Genomic DNA, 21912 nt, shown 5'->3' with positions numbered 1-21912 from the left:
TCTCTTTCTTTCTTTCTTTCCTTTTTTTTTTTTTTAAATAAAATCACACCTCTTCGCCACGATAATAATCAATGCTGCTCTAACACCACTACGAAGCTAGGGCTTCTGAAACCTGAGGTTACATCTAACAAGATCTAAGTCTAAAGATTTAAGACGTTATATCCGACCACTAAGTCGAAGAGCGTCAAGTACATTACGAAAAAATCAATCGCAATATTAACGATTAGGCACTTGTTACTTATAAACTAATTGAAAATATCGGATAAAAATTCTATTGGAATTATCCCTCGTAATTATATTTACGGATACGTTTAAACGATTTACGAACGAAGTATCTCTTCGATACTTTCCAACCAATTGCATGAAAAACCAACTACAGGGTAGTTTCGCATACACCCAAGGTATCGCGTTCGGCACGTGCCGGTCACGTGACCGCCTTGATGGCTCTCACATGTGCGCGTTTATGCGCATTTGGCTGCATTTAAAAGGAGCAAAGTGTTCTACGAAAACAACTGTCCTTCGTTCGTTGTACTTGGAACGAAAAAACGTTGTTCGAAAAGATAACAACAATAAAATAATAATCGGATCGTTCGCTAGGAAGTCGCGTGCTAACTCGAGTAGCTTAGAGAACATTAGAAAAGATAGTACGTGTAAAGAAGATTATGGTTTTTCTTGTTTTTTTAATTCAAAGATATCAAGCCTTTCTAAATGTAAATGGTTAACAAAGAATTCTAGGAAAAGAAGAGAAAGAATTGAAAGTAAAATTTGTTCCATGTTATTTGAAATCACAGTTTAAATGAAATCTGAAAGTTATTATAATTTACATTTTATTTTAAAAACGATCGAACAGTTTGTTCTTTGCGATCGCATAATTTTTAACGTTTCTGAGTTATTTCCGCGAGTATCCATTTATCATCAGCGATCGATTTCATAGTTTGATCCATCGAAAATAAAATTTTTTAAAATTATCACTATCAATGATCACTTGCTAATCGTTCGAGTAGATTGAAATTTTTCAATGAAAATGATTAAGAAAAATCGTAAAAAAAAAAGAAAGGAGATTAAAAATTAAAGAAAAGAAATACAAATAAGTTTTCTAAACTTTTATCAGTTCAAACTAAATTCTTATATTATATATCTTAACATTAACTTCTTATGATTACACAATTTGTTTTTTATACTCATATAAATTATAATAACTACCGATGCCAAAATTTTTCCCACAAGTTTACCCACTTCCATCACCGATCAATCTTACATGGGCTTGATCCTTAATCGTAGAGGAAAAAAGTTAGAACACTGAACATCGTGATGGTGGTCGCGTGCATGATCCATCGACGCACGTGATTCCCAATGTACTATCGGAAGGGAAAACGCCTTTCGACGAGCCTACTGAGAAATTGATAGCTCGACCGAGTTCACACCACCGACACGTGCTCTACGACTTGGCTGTAAAAGTGCCCTCGTAATTGAGATATCATGATCGCTTTCACGCCAACGACAGATTCTTAAACTAATTCCGTGACGAGGACACGTGCCACCTGAATATAAGTACACGTGCTTCCGTTTAAAATCCTCTTTTCAACCACAAGATTTATTCAAAAATATCTGTTGTATAACTTTTATTTTTCCTATCTTACATTGAATTTAACGATTGCAAAACCTATTAGTTATCTTTAGTCAAATTATAATCAGCTATCTATCAGTTATCTTCTGTACAATGATATAAATAAATTAGTTTGTAAATGTAAAAGAAAAAAAAAAGGAAAAAAAAGATACTAGTTCGATCTTGAACGATTATATTTTTTTGAAATATCTTCAAATGATGATACAGTATTGATTAATTTCCAGAGAAATTTATTCGGACGTAGATTATATAAACAGGCAGGCCATTTAATCGTGATCGATTATTATCCAATCGTTTCGAAAAGAAGCGGAAAATGAAAGCGACGCTCCGCGGCTAAACGGCAAACATTACGTGTCGTCCCGATGTGCGATATCAACCTCGACACGTGCCGTTCTCCGACGTTTGTCACCGAACGCCCACGCGTGCTAATATTTGCGTGATAAATTCTATCCTCTTCTTCGATGCATTTTCTACGGAGGGTAAACCCATCGATAATCGGAGATCTCGATACAAATTAACATGATCAAGGAAAAAACAGGTTGTTTGTATTTCCCACTGAAAATCATGAATTATCGGAAAGTTTTCTCACGTTCCAACTGTAAATATATCTTTCATAAACTATGTTTGTAAGTATTCCATCAACCATACATTATATGTATATATTTATATTATAATAATATAATATTAATAATATATAATATACATATTATTATATTGCATATATATTATGATATAAATATGATATATCAGCTAATAAACTATAATATATGTAACTATATATATATATCATATTATGAAACTACATAGATATATATTAATATAATATATTTTCGATATAATATATATTATTATTATTATTATATATTGTTATTAATATAGAAGCCTTAATCTGCCAGTTTATAATTTCTCAAAAACTTACTATTTTTGTCCAATTTAAGATGGAATTTTATCTAATTTTATATAATATATCAATTATATTTTTATTCATATATTAACTTATATTAAATCAATAAAAACTTCGAACTGTTTTGACCATGAAATGAAATAAAACTTAAAAAATATGAATACATATAAAAATATATAACTTCGAAGTTACACGACATTATAGACTGTCAAATATTTTCTTCAAAAAAAGATTCATCGTTACAGAATATAAATAAAAATAAAAAGAACTCTATACAAAAAAAAAAGAAAAAACATAAGAAGAAAAAAACGGCAACTGCACGTTGAAGTATTGCGTAGTGTGTACCGAGAGGGTTCCATTTAAACGAAACGTTAAGTACAGCCGGAGGATATTGATTCGGGTACTGCTTGTTGGTAAATGTTTGCATCACGTGAATTGCCTGTAGCGATTTGCACTACCTTTCAATTAAAACACGTCTATCTCTGAAATAAAATTATGGAAGAGTTGCATCTTTTATTTTGTATACCAACGTACGTACTTAATACATTAATAACATAAACGATGATTCAAGAAAAGTTTAATTTATTCCTATGAATGTTTAAACTTCTCTGTAAAAATGATTTACACGTTACGTAAAAGAACAGATTTTTAAAAGATAATCTATCAGAAATTGGGGTTCTGCAAAAACTCGTGTATGACGACAAAGACGATCAGACAATCGAACCCTAGAAAGGATACTGGAATAACGTTTTTGCAATGAATGCAAATGATTCGCCATTGCTATGTAAGCCTTTTCAGTTTCTTTCAAAGGAAAAGTTCAGTCGTTTCGTCCTCGAATCCCCTATAAAAGGGTGCCCGCTTTACCCCCATGTAGATGATCATACGCACCCGCACTTAAATCTGATCCAGATAACAAATCTCCTCTTGCAACGTGCTGCGTAGAACGAGTTAGTGTATTCTCCTTTCGAGACGAGTTCTTGATGGAGAACAAGACAATTCGATTGACCCGTCCAACTTCAAAGGGAAAATTCATTCAACTGCATCGATGGATTGTCCACCCTGCAAAATTAATTTATTTTTTAGTATCTAAAAATATATACGTGTATAATATTATTTCTTTTGAATATTTTTATAATATTGTAAAAATTATTATAAAATTTTTTACAAATGAGCAGAAAGAAAATTTGCTTTGTTTTTCTTTTCTTTTTTTCTTTTTATATTTCTACTTTCATATATACTTTTAAATATATTCATTGTATATAAACATATATTATTTTGTATGGATACTATAAAAAAAGAAATAAAGAAAAAATTTGTGGGAATTACTATACAAGTTCCTGCAAATGCTAAAGGTACATTAATACATATTTTTGTTATTGTCTTAAATTATATTTCCTTTTATTCTATTTCCTATTTTACTCAATACTTTGAAAAATATTTCCTACACCATAAACACAAATAAAGTAGTATCCTTTCGCTAGTAATAGCAACGATATCTGTTCTTCTTTTTGATGATGATCTAACCGAGGGCTAGCAGACGATAAAGAATCCGACCAGCAGAAAAAAGAAAGGGGAGAAAGAAGAAACAAAGACGACACATTAGAATCTATTGTAAATCTCATCGAGGTCGGATAATCAGATACCTTTCGAGGCCGCCAGGTGAGCCAGCTCGAGCGTATAACGCCTTTTGACGTTAACGCCAGTACTCTTGTGTGTGCGCGCACCATAAACGCACTCGACAACAATGCTTAGATCTTAATCTTCCGCCTTGCTTCCCTGTTATCCAGAGACCATTACCATTATGTTTGCACTCCGATCTACCGACTAGACACTACCTCTTATCGCGAAAAGTATCGAGAAACTTTCGCAAGATCTTTAAAATTTATTACTAATATATATTTTATATATATATTAGTAATAAATTATATATATATAATTAATATATATAATATATATATATATAATTTATACATACTAACATTGTTATCATGTTAAAATTAATCGTGTTAAAATTTATTACAAATATATATACATATTAGTATATATATTAGTATGTATATATATTATATAATATATATAATATATATAATATATATATAATATATTATATATATATAATACGCGCATGTGTGCGTACATACTAGTAATAAATATATATATATATATATATTCTTTTAGTTATATTACATATATATTTTTTTATATAAACGTTATATATATATAAGTATACATAAATATAAAGATATAAAGTAACTAAAAGAAATAATATTTTTTTTTGCTCTTATAGTCTTTATAAAGAACGATGAGTCAGTATTCGTAAAATAAAAATCGCCTTTGCGGGTAATCGCAAGGAATAGTGGTACGATCGGTCGACTCAATTCAATGCTCCCAAATCTTATTTCAGCATGCAGCTAAATTGCAACGAGGGAGACCTCTTTGTTCGTCGGTTCTGAAACTTCGTCTTCTCTTTGCGTCCCAAGGGAATTTTAGGGCATTACATAGCCCTCTCACAGGAACGATCGTTATCTCTTTAGCAACCTAAGATCTAAGAGTCTATCCTCCTCTACTTATCCTTTCATGTTCCCTTCCTCTAGAAAATAAATGAAAGGATGTTCGATAATTCGATGATTTCATATTCTATTGTCTTCGATCCTCTATCATATATTCTCTTATTTCCTATAAAACATAATCTATCTAAACGATGTTAGAAACTTTACCAATACTTAAATTTTTCAAGTTCAAATAAAAAGAAGAACTCGTGCGGAGTATTCGAAGAATCCATTGAGCCTACTACGATTATCGCAGATGTCTATCGGACTATGCTTTAGCCTAACCACTCGAATATCAAGCCAACCGACTATGTCCGCTGCTTGAGCACAAGTAAAACAGTTGCCATGCGCGGTAAAATAATATCAAGGAAGTAAAAAGAGAGTATACACACGCGCCATTGCTTCCCTATGGATATTCCACTTAACGATTACAAACAGAGAATAGGTTTTGCCTTTGAATAAATTCGTCGAACGAAAGACAAAAATAAATTCGCCTTTAAGTTCGAAATATCTGAGAATTTTGTAACTAATAAATTAATACGGATTTTGTCGATATTCTTTGAAAACAATGACGCTTTTTCAATTGAAATCGATCAACGAAAAACTTGCTCGAAATCCCAAGAGAGAGATATAGTCCAGCTGGATGCTGAGTTCTGATAAAAATCGTAACGTTTTGCTCGAAAATAAGGCAGAAAGAAAGAGAGAGAGAGTGTGTGTGTGTGTGTGTGAGAAAGAGAAAGTACATCGAACCCATCCCCTTCGTTTCACCAACAGCAATGACAGTAACGGCAAGGACCCTTCGCAGTGACGATCGAGCCGCGTGGATGCTTTTTTTCTATTTCTACCCCAACATAAGTAACTAGGGTACCTGTAGCCCTAGCTCGCGTTGTCCCCCTTCATCTATCTTCCTCTCCCTCCCTTCCTCTTCTCCTCCTTTTCCACCCCTCTCTTCTCGTTCCTTTCACGAAAACGTCCTCTCGGATGAACGCGTCAGAAGAATAAAAATTGCTCGCACGTAAGAATCGCGAGTGTGTCAATCCTGTTCTATCCTAAGAATATGAACTCCCATGGTCTATGTCGACCCATGCTAATTACATTTTAATTCATTTCGACAAAAAAAAAATAGGGGACTAACGAGCTAACGTAAAGAATTTTTCATCCGACGAATCTGCAGTCCTGGGATAGATGAATATTTTAAGGATTAAGAACGATTAAAAGAACTCGAGAAGTGAAAATTTCTCCTGAGCGTAGTTTCTCTTGTTTCGCGCATGAAAAGATTCGGGGGAAAAGGAAAAAGAAAAAACGGGAAAAAAAGAAAAGAAAGGTTAGGAGTGTGAAAATCCTCGTCCCCGTTTATTGACAAAACATCTCTCGCAAATCCGGCTCGTCTACGAGGCGCGAAAAAAATCCTACCACTTTTGAGAACGATCCTTACGGCAGCTGCATTTAACAGACCGTAAATAATAAGTTAACGGAGAGTCAGATTTCTGGAAGACTGGTTTAAGTTATGCAAACCGAATGGAATATCGATCAGGTGTTTACTTCGATGCTTTTAAAATCGAATTTGGATACGAAACGAGTGTCTGAACTGATCGACATCGTTGAATCGTCATCGTTTATGGAATTTATCGAAATTAAAAATGATTAAACGTAATGACGTTTTGAAATTGACGTTGAGACGACATAGACGCGATATGACGTGGAAAGAAATGGATTGACCAACCGTCATCGAGTATCACATCGATTATCTATGGACTGTCACGGTTTTAGAGGATTACACGTCGATTACGAGGCTCAATTTTAAATCTCTCCACTACTCAGCCGTTCTCCATAACTTTCTCTCAGTCCTGCAGCAACCCTTTTGTGGCTTACTCGATGGTTTTACAATCAGTCACCCGTGCTGTGACATGGCCGATGGGTCGTCGAAGGGTTGCCTCGTTTCGTTAAAGCGGATTACGTTTCGCCTTCTTTTTTTTTACACTTTTCAGCAAGTCGATATCGAATCGACGTATGGGATCAAGGTTTTTTGATCGATGATCTTAGAAAAAGAATATCAAACAACATTTTTCTCCTCTCGTTGATCACGAACGCACGAAAAAAAAGAAAGAAACAGAAAAAATCATGACCCATGCTCTCTAAAGATTCTTCATAAACTTTGTGGAAACTGGTGGAAGTTGGTTTCATCGTTTATATTTTTTTCTCAACCCTTCCTCGTATTTTTACTCGTCATTGTTTGCGAAAGCAGGCCCTTGCGACGTTTAAAGGGGCGTGGCGATTTAAAGAAGGGGTTCCCGAATGGCTTTCGAAAAACGAAATGACCGCAAAGCCGTCACGCTTGTCTCTGTACCTATAAAATAGATCCGCCTCTCTCTCTCTCTCTCTCTCTCTCTCTCTCTCTCTCTCTTTCTTCACCAACTGTATGTTACGTCATAGTCAATAGTCCAAATATCCTACAAACAAATTTAGTCTCAATTTTATTCCGATCAACGATAAGTATTCATATCAGCGAATTTCTTCGTTCTAAAATCTTCAGCAAGTGCTTAAATTTTGTGAAAAAAAATATCTCCGATAGCTCGAAAACGCGATATAAAATTTCTCGGAAGTATCAGGAAGCACTCGATGCCTACTCGGCACTTGGAAACATCAGAGACCCCTCCAACGTACATTGCAAAGGTGCCCCCAGCTTTTTTCCACTATGAATGATGATGTATGGATGTTGGCTGGGCGCTAGGGGCTGAGTAAAGGGTTCCATTGTTGTGAACACCCCCCTGGAGAATGAACCCTCTCGCCCCGCGGGGTGAAACCTTCGTGAAATATTACTGCCAAGCAACAAACTGGGTTCTGCAGCCTGTATATATTGTTAATTTTATGCCCGATTTTTTGTCCACTCCATCTTACCCCCACTATTGCTACACAGACGTCGAAAGTATTACATCCGAGCCGTTACCATATTTCTACCCCCTTTTTTTTAACAACAAACATCCTGACTGTTTTATCTTAAATAAGAAGTTGATCGTTACTTCTCTTTTTTAGCATTCTTATAACTTGCAAAAATTACAAAGTGTTTATCTTTTATCAAAACTTAATAAATCGTCTCGTGTGCAATAGTGTCATAAAAAAAAAAGTATAAATTAATTATATCTATGAAAGCTTTTTGAAGCTTAACCTACTAAGTATTGTAATCCTATTAAATATATAATTTTTTGTATTAATTACTAAGATCGCAATAAAATGGATTATTCGTATTAATGCATTAAAGCCGTAACCAGATCCACATTAGGGCGAAGAATATTCATATCCATAAGCGCGAGAGAAAGAGAGAGAGAAAAAGAGAGATTGTGTAGCGACCCTTAGATGCTAGAGAACAATGAAGGACCGCAATTAACTGGGGGCCTTGTAATCGGAGTCCCGATATTCGATCCAGAATATAATATGCAAATTCGATCGGACACGGTTTTAGAAATTCGCTATGGCCCTTCTACTCTATCAACAATGCGTGACTCGTGCCAACAATAGGAAATAATAAACCGTGATAAATAGCCAAGCAAATACACAGGACAATCCAAAAATGTCCGTCGCTATCATTCCTCCCTCTCTTTCTCTCTCCTTCTCTAGACTTCATCTCTTAGCACATCCAGGTGCACGATTCAAATACCCAAATAAATACGAAGTGCAAATAACATAAACCCCTAGTTCAGTCGATGGGTTTTTTCGACGAACAAATATCAGCATTAATTTTAACGCTTGCCCATGCATATTAACAGCTGAATTCTGTTAAAGCAAATCAATATTATCTTCTAATTCTAAAAATCATATATAACGAAAACAAAAATATTAAATATGATTCATAATCACCGACAAACACACCCGCGCACATGTATATTTAGATATCTATACGCATATATAGTGTCGTACTTCAAGGAAGTTGATTTTGAAGAGGCAACCCTGATCAGAATGTGGTCCGCGGAGACAGATTGAGGGGCGTGCTGAAATAAATCAGCCTTTTGTTTTACAGCCCTAAAACGGCCGTTGGAGATTTGGAGCGCGAAGTGACGTCCATTCATAAGAACACCCCAGCTGCAAGAACGAAAAGGCCTCGTAGCTACTTCAAAAACTCTAGAATAGTCCTTCTCTCGAACGTACAACACGATTAGAAAGTTCAATCTCCTTGGAAAATTTTAATTACTTTTACTTGACAAAAGTAAAAAAAAACATTCTCATTATATATATCATATAATATAAATAATCTATATATATGTATACATATATATATAATCGTGAAACTGATCGATGGGACAAAGATATCCGGAAATAAAAAATATTTCAAAGAATTCAATAATTACAAAAATAAAATATATATTAATAAAATAGTATATGTATATATATATAATACATGTAATAAATTATATATATTATATATTATATATAATATAATATAATATAATATATATAAACATAAAGATAAAAATAAATATCTACTTAAATAATTTATTATTAATTATCCTTCGTCACATTTCTATATATCAATTCTTTCTACTGATCTCATTGTCAGCAATTTATTTTTAACAAGATTTGCAACACAAACGTCACACAAAATAATTAACAGCTTATGTGTTGTATAATATTCGCAAAAATAATCTCTTAAAATAATCCCATATAGAAAACCATCGCTAATGAGAAATATTCAAATACGTACTCGATTAAATTTCATCCTGGACAACAATCTGGCATCCTCGAAATCCTTCTCTCTAGATGTTCAATCACGTTGACGTCTCGTTGATGAAGTAAAGGGGTTAAGCGTTATGCGTCCTACTGGAAGTGATTCGAATTAATGTCCGACGAAATCCTAGGCTTCGATCACGATCCCTAAGGAGTTGTTCGATGAAAGGGAAGAATTTAGCGCATCGTAGAATGTCCTTCAGGATTTGACGATCATCCTCTCCCTTTTTCTTAGAAAGATAGAAAGAGAGTCTCGTTAGGATACGATGACTAATCTAACAAATGACTTTATTTCGAATAAATCCCTTATAAAATATTTTCCCCGCTATTTCGAGGATAGTAATCCTCTTTCTTCCTCCTCAATCTTATTTCTAACGAAATCGATAAAATCTGAAATCAGTCGAATAATAATTACTCCGATATCAAATTAAAATAGAAATAATCTTTTTGTTAGGATCGATATTTCTTTGTATATGTAAACATGCCGAGAAAGATAAAAGCACGTGAAGAAAGTCGAGTGAAGGAGTGCGTAATGTTGCTTAATTCATATACACACACATCTTATTTCTTATTAAACCTCTAAAATCTGAAATCAGTCGAATAATAATTACTCCGATATCAAATTAAAATAGAAATAATCTTTTTGTTAGGATCGATATTTCTTTGTATATGTAAACATGCCGAGAAAGATAAAAGCACGTGAAGAAAATCGAGTGAAGGAGTGCGTAATGTTGCTTAATTCATATACACACACATCTTATTTCTTATTAAACCTCTAAAATCTGAAATCAGTCGAATAATAATTACTCCGATATCAAATTAAAATAGAAATAATCTTTTTGTTAGGATCGATATTTCTTCGTATATGTGAAAATGCCGGGAAAAATAAAAGCACGTGGAGAAAGTCGAATGAAAGGGTGCGTAGCATCGCTTCAATTGTATACACGCACATTGAAAGAAGATAGTCAATAATATATAAGATACCAGAATTACGATAATTAATCTAACAAATGATCTTATTTCAAATAAATCCCTTATAAAACATGTTCCGTACTTTCTGAAATTTGTGAACCACCTTCACTCTCTTTAATCTTATTTCTTATCCGATAGATAGAATCTGAAATCAGTCAAATAATAACTACTTTAATATCATATAAAAATAGAAACGATCTTTTCGCTAAGATCGATATTTTTTCGTATCTGTGAAAATGCCGGGAAAAATAAAAGCACGTGGAGAAAGTCGAGTGAAAGGGTGCGTGGCGGTGCGCAAATCGTATATACACACACGTTGAAGAAGGACAGCCGATAATATATAATTATTGCGCGGGCGCGGGTCAATAGTCGGCCACGTTGCCTGGCGACGCTCTCACTTCGTATTCTCTCGAACTCTGGAACACGGTCGGCACATCAACTTGTCTTCCTTCTTTGACCGTACTCGCGCTCGGTACGCACGCGAAAAGAAAAAGCAAAGAAGAAAAGGCAAAGTCTACACCGGCCTTTCCCAGCAAGTCCCAGCAAAGTCTTTCCTTTTTGTAAGAACATCTCTCGAGGTATAGATCTCGAGATCGATCAGCTTTCATCTCACCTGAGTGATCACGATAAAGATCAGCCTCTTCACACTGGCTTCTCTTTGGGAACATCTCGAGCACGTGTTAATGGACATTCTACCTGAGTATTGAGTATGTAAGTACCTACTAAACTTCTTTCCCTATAAATTTACTTTACTTTTCAAAGAGTGGATTCGATTTTAATCTCGAGCACGTATTCTTGTTTACTCCGTCGCGTTCCAATAATTTACATGTATCTAATCGCGTTGCTATTAATTCCTCTTCGACTCACGGTGCGATACGTTCCATCGAGAATCACTAAATTCGAATGATGTTTTTTGAACTTGACACGAAAGCCAAAGGTGATCATTTTGGACTCGTGAGATTTTTTAATTTACATTTCACTTTTTTATTATCTAGATAACTTTTTGGCTTCTTCTTTGTTTTCTTTATTTTTTTATTATACATAGCCAAAATTTTCCATTATCTTAGAGTTTCCAAAAACATCGGTATGGAACCGACTAATTCGAAATCTGTAATTTCCGATCGAACGATGAACGAGGAGAATGTAGAAACGTTGAAAAGAAAACAATTTGGGATAAGATCGAAACGTTTGTCGTACGAAAAATTCGAAGACGCTTGCGGCTTTAAATTCGTCGAATTATCAAGTTTCGAAAATTTCGTGCGGCTTCTCTATCGGCCGACGGATCCAGCAAATTTGGGTATAGCGAGAGCACTTTTCGGTAAGTTTTCTTAACTTATGTATGTACCTGAGAAAGAAAAAGAAAGACAAAGAATATATTTTTTTCAAATACAAAATCACATCATTTCAAATAGGTTTGTGTATGATAGTGGACGTTGTCGAAGAAAGAGGATTAGCGGATATCGATATAAAATGGGGGGATCCATGGGATTGTCATTTCCCATTGATTCACGGAATGACACCACTTTCGTTACCTTGGATGATAATAATTTATGGTGCAATGTGGTTAGGTGCTTTTGGTATCATGCTTGGTGTCCGATTTAAATTAGCTTGCGCTTGCTTCGTTGTTCCTTACTGGTATATATTTCTATTGGATAAAAGTTATTGGAACAATCACACTTATCTTTATGGTATCGTAGCGACTCTTTTTTGGTGTACAGAAGCAAACAAGTACTTGTGAGTACAACATACGATTACAATTATCTCGTTTTATGATTAAATAATGATACTTTTGTTATAAAAGGAGTCTTTCTTTGTTGTCACACAGTGCGTTCGATGCCAGTGATGCTAAAAAAATCAAGGAAACCGTGCCACTGTGGAATTATTTTATATTGAGATTTCAATTTTTCCTTCTATACTTTCTGGCCGGTTTAAAAAAATCCGGTAAAGAATGGCTCGAAGGATATTCCATGTTGAATCTCTCGAGACACTGGGTTTTTGATCCGTTCAAGTAAGTCCTAATTTTTAAATAAACCTTTATTATCTTCCTTCGGAGAAAGACATTTTGTTTTTACAGAATTTTCTTGACCACCGAAGAAACAGATTTCTTTATAGTCCATTGGTTCGGTTTCATATTTGACTTAACCGTTGGATTTTGGATGTTGTTCGATAAAACTCGATTACCGGCTATGATATTTTGCACGGCCTTCCATTTGATGAACTCGAGACTGTTTAGTATAGGTAACATGAATCTCTGTCGTAATTATTTGTCTCCTTTTGTTAATTCTTCGTAATCTTTTATCTTCTTGTTTTTTTTTCTTTTCTTTTCTTTTTTATTCCTTTTTTCAGGTATGTTCCCATACGTTTGCTTAGTAACAATGCCTCTTTTTTGTAACGTCGATTGGCCGAGAACTTTTTACTCTTGGATCAAGTGTAAACAAAATATCTTACTTTCCAAATGTGTAAATGTGATAAAAAATTGTTTGCAAAGTCCAATTAATAGACTGATAAATGAACAAACAAAAGAGGTTACTAATCTAAATGAATTCGATTCGCAAAAAGCTACTATGGACGAAAATAAACACTACCAGTCGTCTGAAAATGTAAAACCTATCGATAACTCAACGATGAAAAATGTTAATCCGAAGAAAGTGACGAAAAAACAACAATTCGTCGTATCTATGTTATTAATCCACATTGCCTTACAATTCTTTTTACCCTACTCGCATTTCATCACCAAGGTAAATTACATTAATCATGTCAAAAAAAATAGAAAAATAAAAAAATCAAAACTGTGAAAATTTACAAATTCGTAACAAAGTGAAAATAAATAAATCAATAAATAAATAAATAAATAAATAAATAAATAAATTATTCCAGGGTTATAACAATTGGGTCCCAGGTTTGTACGGTTATTCCTGGGACATGATGGTCCACACTTGGGATACAATATTAGTTGTAATACGAGTTCACGATAACGAGAGCAACGAAGATCGTTTTCTCGATCCCGATACATGGGTACAAAGTGATCGATGGGTGAAACATGGAGACATGGCGAGACAATATGCTTTTTGTATAAAGGTTTTATCTCGATAGTCTAGTCATATTTTTTATTGACTCATTAAATCAACAGTCGCAGAATTATAAACGTCTTCTATCAATTTTACTGCTGTTTCTTATCTGATTTTTTGTACATATCGATTCATTAAATCAATTTTTGCGAGGTTATAAACTTGTCACTTCTTTTTTTCTTTTTTTATACTTTTTTTAACTCATACGACCTCTCATTTCCAGAATAATATACTGCGACAGAAAGAAGAGACTCTGAATAATAGTCCTAAACACGAAGAACGAGAAAAATGGACTAAACTCTCTTCGAATTTAAGCATTTACATGGATGTATGGTGTTCTTTGAACGGAAGATTTCAACAAAGAATTTTTGATCCAAACGTTGACATGTTGACGGTCGATTGGCATCCTTTTAAACATGTTTCCTTCGTGATGCCACTTCTAACGCAATACAACTCTTATCGGTGATATAAAAATTTAATATACATGATTCCCGTACGTTCTATTAATAATCATTACTATAACATTTTACTTCGCTTTGTTATCTCTTTAGATATAAAATGAACGATATTCAAAAAGACGTATACAGTTGGTCAAACTACACCGATGTTCTCTTCGTAGCCGATTTCCCGAGTATGTCATTAGAAAATTACATTAGCAGTGATTTCACGAATGTATCGTTGACGGTTCTTGAAGGTGAAGTAGCATATAACGAAGAAAATCAAATGGAAAGTGTCACTTTAAAAAAGGGATTATCGATCGACGTAAAAACCGAAAAATTTCACAGAATTAAAACGATTACTCCTTATCCAGCTTGTTACATGTATACTTATACCAATCAAACGAAACAAAAATTGGATATTAACAGGTTTGTTATCAGAGCATTAATACTATAATAATAACATAAACAGAAAATTAATTACTGTTGTTTTTTACCTTTTTAGACAAGTTGAAAACACTAATACCAAGGAACCATTCTCCCTCGTACAGGAATTAAATTATAAAGTTGATTCTTGGGGAAGAGCATTGAGTCATCTAGCAAATGCCTTCTTCAATCTTGTTTACGACGTTCCTATGATACGAAGAGTACGGGTTAGGAGACAAGTCTAAGAAAATAAACATAGAACGAAATGATCTCAGATTAAGACAAATTATATATATATATATAATGTTGAATCGTAAATAATTTTACTTTAGAACTCATTATCATTATTCAAAGATTTTAGAAACCTATTTTTGTATATTCAAAGATACAACAATGTTTATAAAATTTCTAAATTAATTAATCGACACAGATTTGATTAATTTATAATTTTCAAAGTATTTAAAAAATCACAAATTATTGTGAAAAATATTTTAATAATAGAAAGATTACGTAACAATATTGCAATTTGTTTAAATGATACCTTGATTCTCTCTACCGATAGATGAAATTAAAGAAAACTGTATTACCGATAATAGAACATTGTCGGTATATTATCTTCCATTGTTATTTTTTGTTACAAAAAAGTAGTATTTTTCATAAGATTATTGTAAAAAAAACAAATTATCTAAGAGATTAAAATTAATATTAGAATGAAAAATAATACATCGCCTTCTGTTTATATATACATATATATATATATAGATATGTGCATATATCTTTTGCACATTTTTCATTGATGATCTGATGTGATATTATAAGAAATGTGGCTCATTTCATCATAACTATTGACATTGAAAATATATTACACTATAAATCATTATATGTAAATACACTGTATCTGTATTTCCATAATAATAATTATAATAATTTACTTTTGAACGCATTGAATTGGCTTAAATATTTGTAGTTTATCGCAAGAGGTACTTTATCTGAAGCCACTTATCTTACATGCTACAAAATGTTATCAGATCGCCGATCGACTAAGAACTGAAGGATCGTCATGCACTTTCAACCAGACCTTTAGTCTTGTTGCTTCTTCTTCGTGACATAAGTGTTCGAATAACCTACGATCGGAAGATTTCTGTAAGTAAAAAAGAAAAACAGAAAAAGAAAAAAAATGAAGAAAAAAACAACTTAAAAACTATTAAGTCATAAGCCTTGTGTGAATAAAATAAAATATGTTACGATCGCAAATAAAGATAAAAACGTGACAATTCGTAATGTACAACATGCATCGTCTCGAAATACGACGAGAACAACGTCTTCTCTCGCTTTGTTCTTTTTCTATTTCTATTTTCGTTCGTTCCAGCTTCAACTAATCTGGGTCGACGCGTTAACAACGATCAAAGTATGTATCTTAATTTAATTTACATGATAAACAAAACTCATCAAACAAAAAAAACGATTACCGTTAAAATTTTTAATTGAAAGGCATGACACAAAAATTGTTTCGTACAAAAACCTTGTGAAAATTTCGACTTCGATATAAAGAAGATCTGGATCACGTGAATCGCATGTTTGTTAAAGAAGAAGAAAAAAAAAGTACATTTAAAAAGAACTATTATAAATCTATTAATTGTAACGTTAAATAAAAATTACGTTCTATATTAACGTTCGTTTATCTCTGTTCTAAAGTACGACAAAAACTTTTTTTTATTTTGATATTAATATTATGCATGTTCGTTAGCATATAGATACCTTTTTACAATGGTAATTCCTTATGTTAATATTTTTTTTTGTTTTAGATAGTACTTACTTTCAACGTTTGTATTTTGTTGATAATTTAAGATAACCGTGAACTTCTATGCACTTCCCCTTTTAAAATATTAACTTCCCGAGTGCGGTACTCACTTGAATGGTGATGTACATTTCCGGTGATCATACAAAACGAACTCTATTATCATACGCGTGTTTAACTAATCTGTTACTATATCCAGTATGTTTCATCCATCATCGACATCGGACGATATTCTATAAACGGTAAAAAATTTTCATTTATCAGTCTTAAAGAATTTTACTAAATAAACATGAGAAAATGAACCGAAAAGATTCCACGCTATCTTAATCTCAATCGAGGTCATTCTACGATATACTATTTAAGAAGGAAACGTATATATAATTTACTCTACATAAACATTCGACTAATCGTCGAATTGTCAACTTTTGTCTAGTGATAACGTCTTTTCGAAGAATTCCACCACAAAAAATATTACGATTACACAACAAAGATTTTAATAATCTCGCATTGTTCACAGATAAAATATGACAAAATTAGATTCGTACCAAGTCGATCAGAAAGAGCCGCTTTTAAATGCACTCGAGAAGCTCGGCGAAGGTTCCAATTTTCTTTATTTGATTTTCATTTTAACGACGATACCAACGTTGTTCAACGGAATGCATTCCATGGCATATATCTTCATAGCCGAAGTAAGTGTCTCGCTTAATGATGATACCTATTAAACGTAATTAAATTTTAATTAAAATTGTTTTTCATTTCAGGTTCCTAACCACTGGTGTTCCATACCAATTCTTACTTCAGCGAATTGGACTGATGAGCAAATAAGAAACATTTCATCAGCCAGTTCTTGCACCCAATACGATTATAACTATGAAAACTTTGCAAAAATAGGTTTCGAAGAAGCTCTCAAATATAAGAACAAACATGGAATATTAAAGACAAAGGAATGCAATGTTCGAAGTTTTGCACGTAACACAGAAGGTACTTCTTTCGTGGAAGATGTAAGTTGCATTATTTTCTAGATCGTTAATACAGTATGAATAATAATAACAATTCGAGTTTCGCTTACCCGTGTAAAATTTAGTTAATTGAAAGTAGTAGAAGGAAAAAGAAAAAAAAAACGTCCCACAAATACGCTTTATAAATCACGATATTATCCCAGTGGGACCTCGTGTGCGACAGAATGGCTGATAGATCCAACACCCAGATGATGTTCTCTCTTGGAAAACTCTTAGGAAGCGCATCGTTCGGTATTATTTCCGACAAATATGGTCGCAAATTCGCTTACGCCATTGGTATAGTTATGTTAATTATATCTGCTCCGAGCAGTGCGATCGTACCTTGGTTTTGGTGCTTCATGATCCTTAGATTAATAAATGGGATGAGTCATGCCGCCATTTTGTATCCTTCCTTTACTTTTCGTAAGTTTTTTTTATCCTTATTTATCAACGACGAATTCGAAGAATAACGAATAACGTAGACGTCACATTTATCTTATATTGCTAATTAATTAATTAATTAATTAATTATTACATTAATATATATTATCGAGCTAAATATATAATAACGCCGCTTGTATAAACACGTCCGACTCGTGAGAAAGTTTGTTACGTACTAATCTCCATTATTGATTTCTGAATGTTCCTTGAAGTATTCTAAGGCTCAAAAATATAAATATTTACACTCATTAATTCACCTTGATTTACGAGTAAATTGTATTGTTCTCTACTCGTCGTTATTCTCCGTTCGGTATAATACATATTGATTTATAAAATATAAAATGATAATAATTTCATTATATACAGTAACCGAAATAGCCAGTGAAAAGCATAGACAATGGATGGGTGTAGCATATAACGCTGGATATCCTGTAGGAACAGCAATTATGGCTATTATAGCATACGGTTTACATAATTGGCGATACAAACAATTAGCATCGACATTGCCAGCTTTAATTATGCTTCTTTTTATATGGTAATGGTATACAATATGATTGCTATTATTTCAAAAATATATCTTCAATGTTTCGATGCTTCTTCTCTAAATTTTGATCGTCAGGCTGATGCCAGAATCACCGCGATGGCTTTTGTCACAAAATCGTTTAAAAGAAGCCCAGAAAGTGATCGAGAAATATCACGGGCCTATTTATAAAACAACAAACACCTATTCTACAACGGCTGCAAATAAGCCTATATTACAAACTCAATTGGAAGAAACGGAGAATCAAGTATCAAATTCCTCTACTCAAGGACATAAATTAAAGAACAATATAAAAGGACTGGTTATTATTCTCTTCAACTGTGAATTGTTAAAAAGAGTAATGATCACAAATTTCGCATGGCTTACAGCTTCCCTTACTTATTATGCGTTAGGTAATAATTAATTATCGATCTTACCTTTACAAAACATTATTTCAAAATACTTATTTTTATTATGTTTTCCTTTTTTTAGCGTTAAACGTGGATAATTTCTCAGCTGATCGTTACCTTTACATTTTCGTAATGGGTATCACCGAAATACCAGCTTACTTGATACCAACGCCCATTTTGATGTACTTGGGACGAAGACAAGCTTGTGCTATAATGTACACTTTGACGGCATTACTTTTATTCAGTATTCTTATAATACCAACTACGGAAACTCTGACTATAATAATCGTCGCTCTAACAGGAAGATTCATGTTATCTGCCGTTTACAGCATCATAATACTATATACTTCAGAATTGTTTCCTACGGTAAAAAAATAAATAAATAAATAAATAAATAAATATCCTATTAATAAATTTCCAAGTATAGCAAAGCAAAGAATTCTACTTCTTATTAATAACAATTTCTTTCCCACAGATTACAAGAAATTCTGCGGTTGGTAGCAGCTCAGCAATGTCTCATGTAGGTAGCGTATCATCTCCCTACGTCGCTGATTTATTAGGTGTCATTGCTTGGTGGGCACCTAGTACTTTATGTGCTTTTTGCGCTCTCCTATCTGGTTTACTCTCGATGATGCTACCGGAAACACGTGGAAGACCATTGACCGACACAGTGGACGAAGAAGTCACGAAGGAACGTGGTCTCGTTGAAATAAAAAATTGTTTTGCATGTAATAAATAACGATCCGATGGTTCAACCTGATAATTCAATGCAATTAAAATTACTACTGCTGCTATTAAAATAATATCAAAATCTAGATGAGACTTATGTGATAAGATAAAAAAATAAAAGACGTTCCTACTTATAATGGAGAACACTTACAAGGATACTTATTAATCGGTAATAAAGTTGTGTTAAAGTATATTAATTATTAGCAATACAACGTGATCATCGATTCACATCGATTATCTGGGAAACTAACAAAAATATCAATGCTGTGAAATGAAACATCTATTACTTTTACTTTTTAATACAAATAAAAATTAAACGACATTGTAGTGAGTATTATGCACATTGATCAATCAAATTTTATCAATGCAAACATGCGTCTGATCGTATATGTGCATGTATTTGTGTATGTGTGTGCGTATGTATATATACACACGTATGACAATTTGACTTTTACATATTATAGAATTGTTTTAATCAATATTGCAATGCATGAAGTGTCGTAATGTAACAAGACGTCGTTTTTAAGATCTGTAATAAATAATTAATGATATAATCGAATCTAATAAAATTGATATACTTACATACATACATAGAGCTCTTATCAAATTCCTTTTACCGTTCCAAATAATTCCAACGACATAGGAAATAAATTGCCAATAAATAAAGTGGATTTCTTCAAGCTTCTTTGCAAAACCATCATTAAAGAAAGTTTTATCTTCGAAGATGTCAGATACCAAGGAATAGTATATCTATATATACACATAAGAGTATTCTTAAATGTTTTTTGCAAAATTTTACTTTATGTCGAATAAAATGTTTGAACGTTAAACTTACGCTTTCTCTAAAATATTGGTACTACAATCTATGAGTTTCTGTCCATAATAAAATATGCCAAACATATAACAAATGATATTAACGATACGTACAAAAGCATTAAGTACACGAACAGAAGCACTAATCAGATTATAATTCTTATTCGGATTCATAGCTTGTAAAATCTACAATATACAAAAAGCGTAATTATTTACAAATATTAACGATATATATATATATAATTATATATACATATATATATAACATATATATGTATATGTATTTTATATATACATATACATATAGTAAAATATGTATATATACTCACGTCAGTGCAATTCATAATTAGAGATATGGCGCCCAAAATCGTCAAGATGAAATAAGAATTTGAGAAACAGGAATTCATATGATCGACGAACCTTCGAGAATTGAAAAATTTTCTTGATAAGTAATCGTTATTGAAAAGAAAAGAAAATTAATATTAAAAAACTATTTCAAATAAATATTTAATTATATAAATATATTATTATATATATATATATATATATATATATATAAAATACATACTCAATAGCATTTTGATGCGAATTAATAGCACGAACGATCGAGTTCTCGATTTCAAAACTCTTTCTCGATAATGAAATAGAATTTAAAATACTCTCGTTGAATACTTGCTCGAAACGATATCTAAAAAAAAAAAAAAGAAAAGAAATAATTAATAACATGATATAAAGTACGACTAAATAATAATCAAAATATGTAAAAAGACAAAATCGAAAAATTCAAGTCTCCTCGATTTTTACCCAACGATATGAAAAAGACCACAGGCATGTTGCACGCATATAGTATAAAATGCTTCAGTCGCAATAACAACAATCAGTCCAACGAGAAATATCGTATACATATGTAGTAAAATAGGATAATAATAAACCTCCTCGTCTATGAAATATTCCGCCACAAACGGACATTCCAATCGATGAGATCCGTTTAATGGTAAGAGTATATCGGAAATAAACAAAAAACTCGTCCAAGTCAGCAGTACGATAATCGTAAAGCAGGACAAAACTGATTTAAAAAAAAAAAAGATAAATAAATAAATAAACAAACAAACAAAGATTATCAATAAATTCGTAAGACATTTTATCGTCATAATTATAACTACAAATATTAAATTTCATACTTAGACAGATGAAGGTAAATTTTTTTCCCTTTTGCGTATATTCTTCCATGATTTCGAGTTCCTTCTCGTCGATCAATAAATTCCAATTACGTTGAATTCGTATAATAAGACACTTTATCTATATGAAACATTGATACGAAAGAATGAAACAAAAATTGTCGAAAGAAATCATTCACAAAAATTGTAATATATATATATATATATAATCACGAAAATTAATTTACGTTTTCAAGTTGAAACATGTGAAGACCATACTTCGCAAGATATACCATACAAAGAAACGCATAAGAAGAAACATTTACGAAAAGATCGAGTGTAGG

General features: G+C 32.5%; 3 protein-coding genes and 1 long non-coding RNA gene across 12 annotated transcripts in view; 2 read left to right on the top strand and 2 right to left on the bottom strand.

Annotated features, from left to right (window-relative positions):
- LOC127062906 (uncharacterized) overlaps window positions 1-17186 on the bottom strand; it is a 24368-nt gene extending 7182 nt beyond the window's left edge. The window contains exons 1-6 of one of the 2 annotated variants that reach the window (XR_007781219.1): window positions 17046-17186; window positions 16519-16733; window positions 15711-15843; window positions 14774-14909; window positions 9777-10029; window positions 3420-3590 (exon numbers count right to left, since the gene is read on the bottom strand). This is a non-coding gene — a long non-coding RNA (uncharacterized LOC127062906). The remainder of the gene's footprint in view (window positions 1-3419; window positions 3591-9776; window positions 10030-14773; window positions 14910-15710; window positions 15844-16518; window positions 16734-17045) is intronic. The other variant, XR_007781218.1, reaches the window with a different exon arrangement.
- LOC127062903 (vitamin K-dependent gamma-carboxylase) lies at window positions 11157-15127 on the top strand. Of its 5 annotated transcripts, XM_050991864.1 has the most exons (11): window positions 11157-11482; window positions 11839-12089; window positions 12184-12505; window positions 12597-12779; window positions 12846-13009; window positions 13118-13509; window positions 13649-13849; window positions 14063-14301; window positions 14391-14470; window positions 14534-14705; window positions 14782-15127. In XM_050991864.1, exons 2-11 carry the CDS (start codon window positions 11858-11860, stop codon window positions 14945-14947), a joined length of 2151 nt encoding a protein of 716 aa, XP_050847821.1. In that variant the 5' UTR covers window positions 11157-11482; window positions 11839-11857; the 3' UTR covers window positions 14948-15127. The 5 variants fall into 5 exon arrangements, with proteins under 5 accessions (XP_050847821.1, XP_050847820.1, XP_050847817.1 ...); XM_050991863.1 differs by having other exon boundaries at window positions 12199-12505; window positions 14391-14705; XM_050991860.1 differs by having other exon boundaries at window positions 11158-11482; window positions 14391-14705.
- On the top strand, window positions 15725-20185 carry LOC127062904 (organic cation transporter protein-like). Of its 4 annotated transcripts, XM_050991867.1 has the most exons (9): window positions 15725-15845; window positions 16072-16110; window positions 17018-17189; window positions 17262-17501; window positions 17663-17921; window positions 18306-18474; window positions 18559-18872; window positions 18952-19235; window positions 19345-20185. In XM_050991867.1, exons 3-9 carry the CDS (start codon window positions 17025-17027, stop codon window positions 19606-19608), a joined length of 1695 nt encoding a protein of 564 aa, XP_050847824.1. In that variant the 5' UTR covers window positions 15725-15845; window positions 16072-16110; window positions 17018-17024; the 3' UTR covers window positions 19609-20185. The 4 variants fall into 4 exon arrangements, with proteins under 4 accessions (XP_050847824.1, XP_050847826.1, XP_050847823.1 ...); XM_050991869.1 differs by lacking the exon at window positions 16072-16110 and having other exon boundaries at window positions 15736-15845; XM_050991866.1 differs by lacking the exons at window positions 15725-15845; window positions 16072-16110 and adding an exon at window positions 16619-16742.
- Window positions 20044-21912, bottom strand: LOC127062905 (odorant receptor Or2-like). The gene is made up of 8 exons (XM_050991870.1): window positions 21817-21912; window positions 21593-21710; window positions 21216-21477; window positions 20980-21099; window positions 20741-20831; window positions 20434-20597; window positions 20216-20348; window positions 20044-20127 (listed from the first exon to the last, which is right to left on the bottom strand). Exons 1-8 carry the CDS (start codon window positions 21862-21864, stop codon window positions 20074-20076), a joined length of 990 nt encoding a protein of 329 aa, XP_050847827.1. The 5' UTR covers window positions 21865-21912; the 3' UTR covers window positions 20044-20073.

The sequence above is a fragment of the Vespula vulgaris genome, chromosome 4, assembly GCF_905475345.1.
Source record: "Vespula vulgaris chromosome 4, iyVesVulg1.1, whole genome shotgun sequence".
NCBI classification, from domain to species: Eukaryota; Metazoa; Arthropoda; class Insecta; order Hymenoptera; family Vespidae; genus Vespula; species Vespula vulgaris.
The sequence above is the reverse complement of the archived record's forward strand: the minus strand, read 5'-3'. Positions and strand labels throughout refer to the sequence as shown.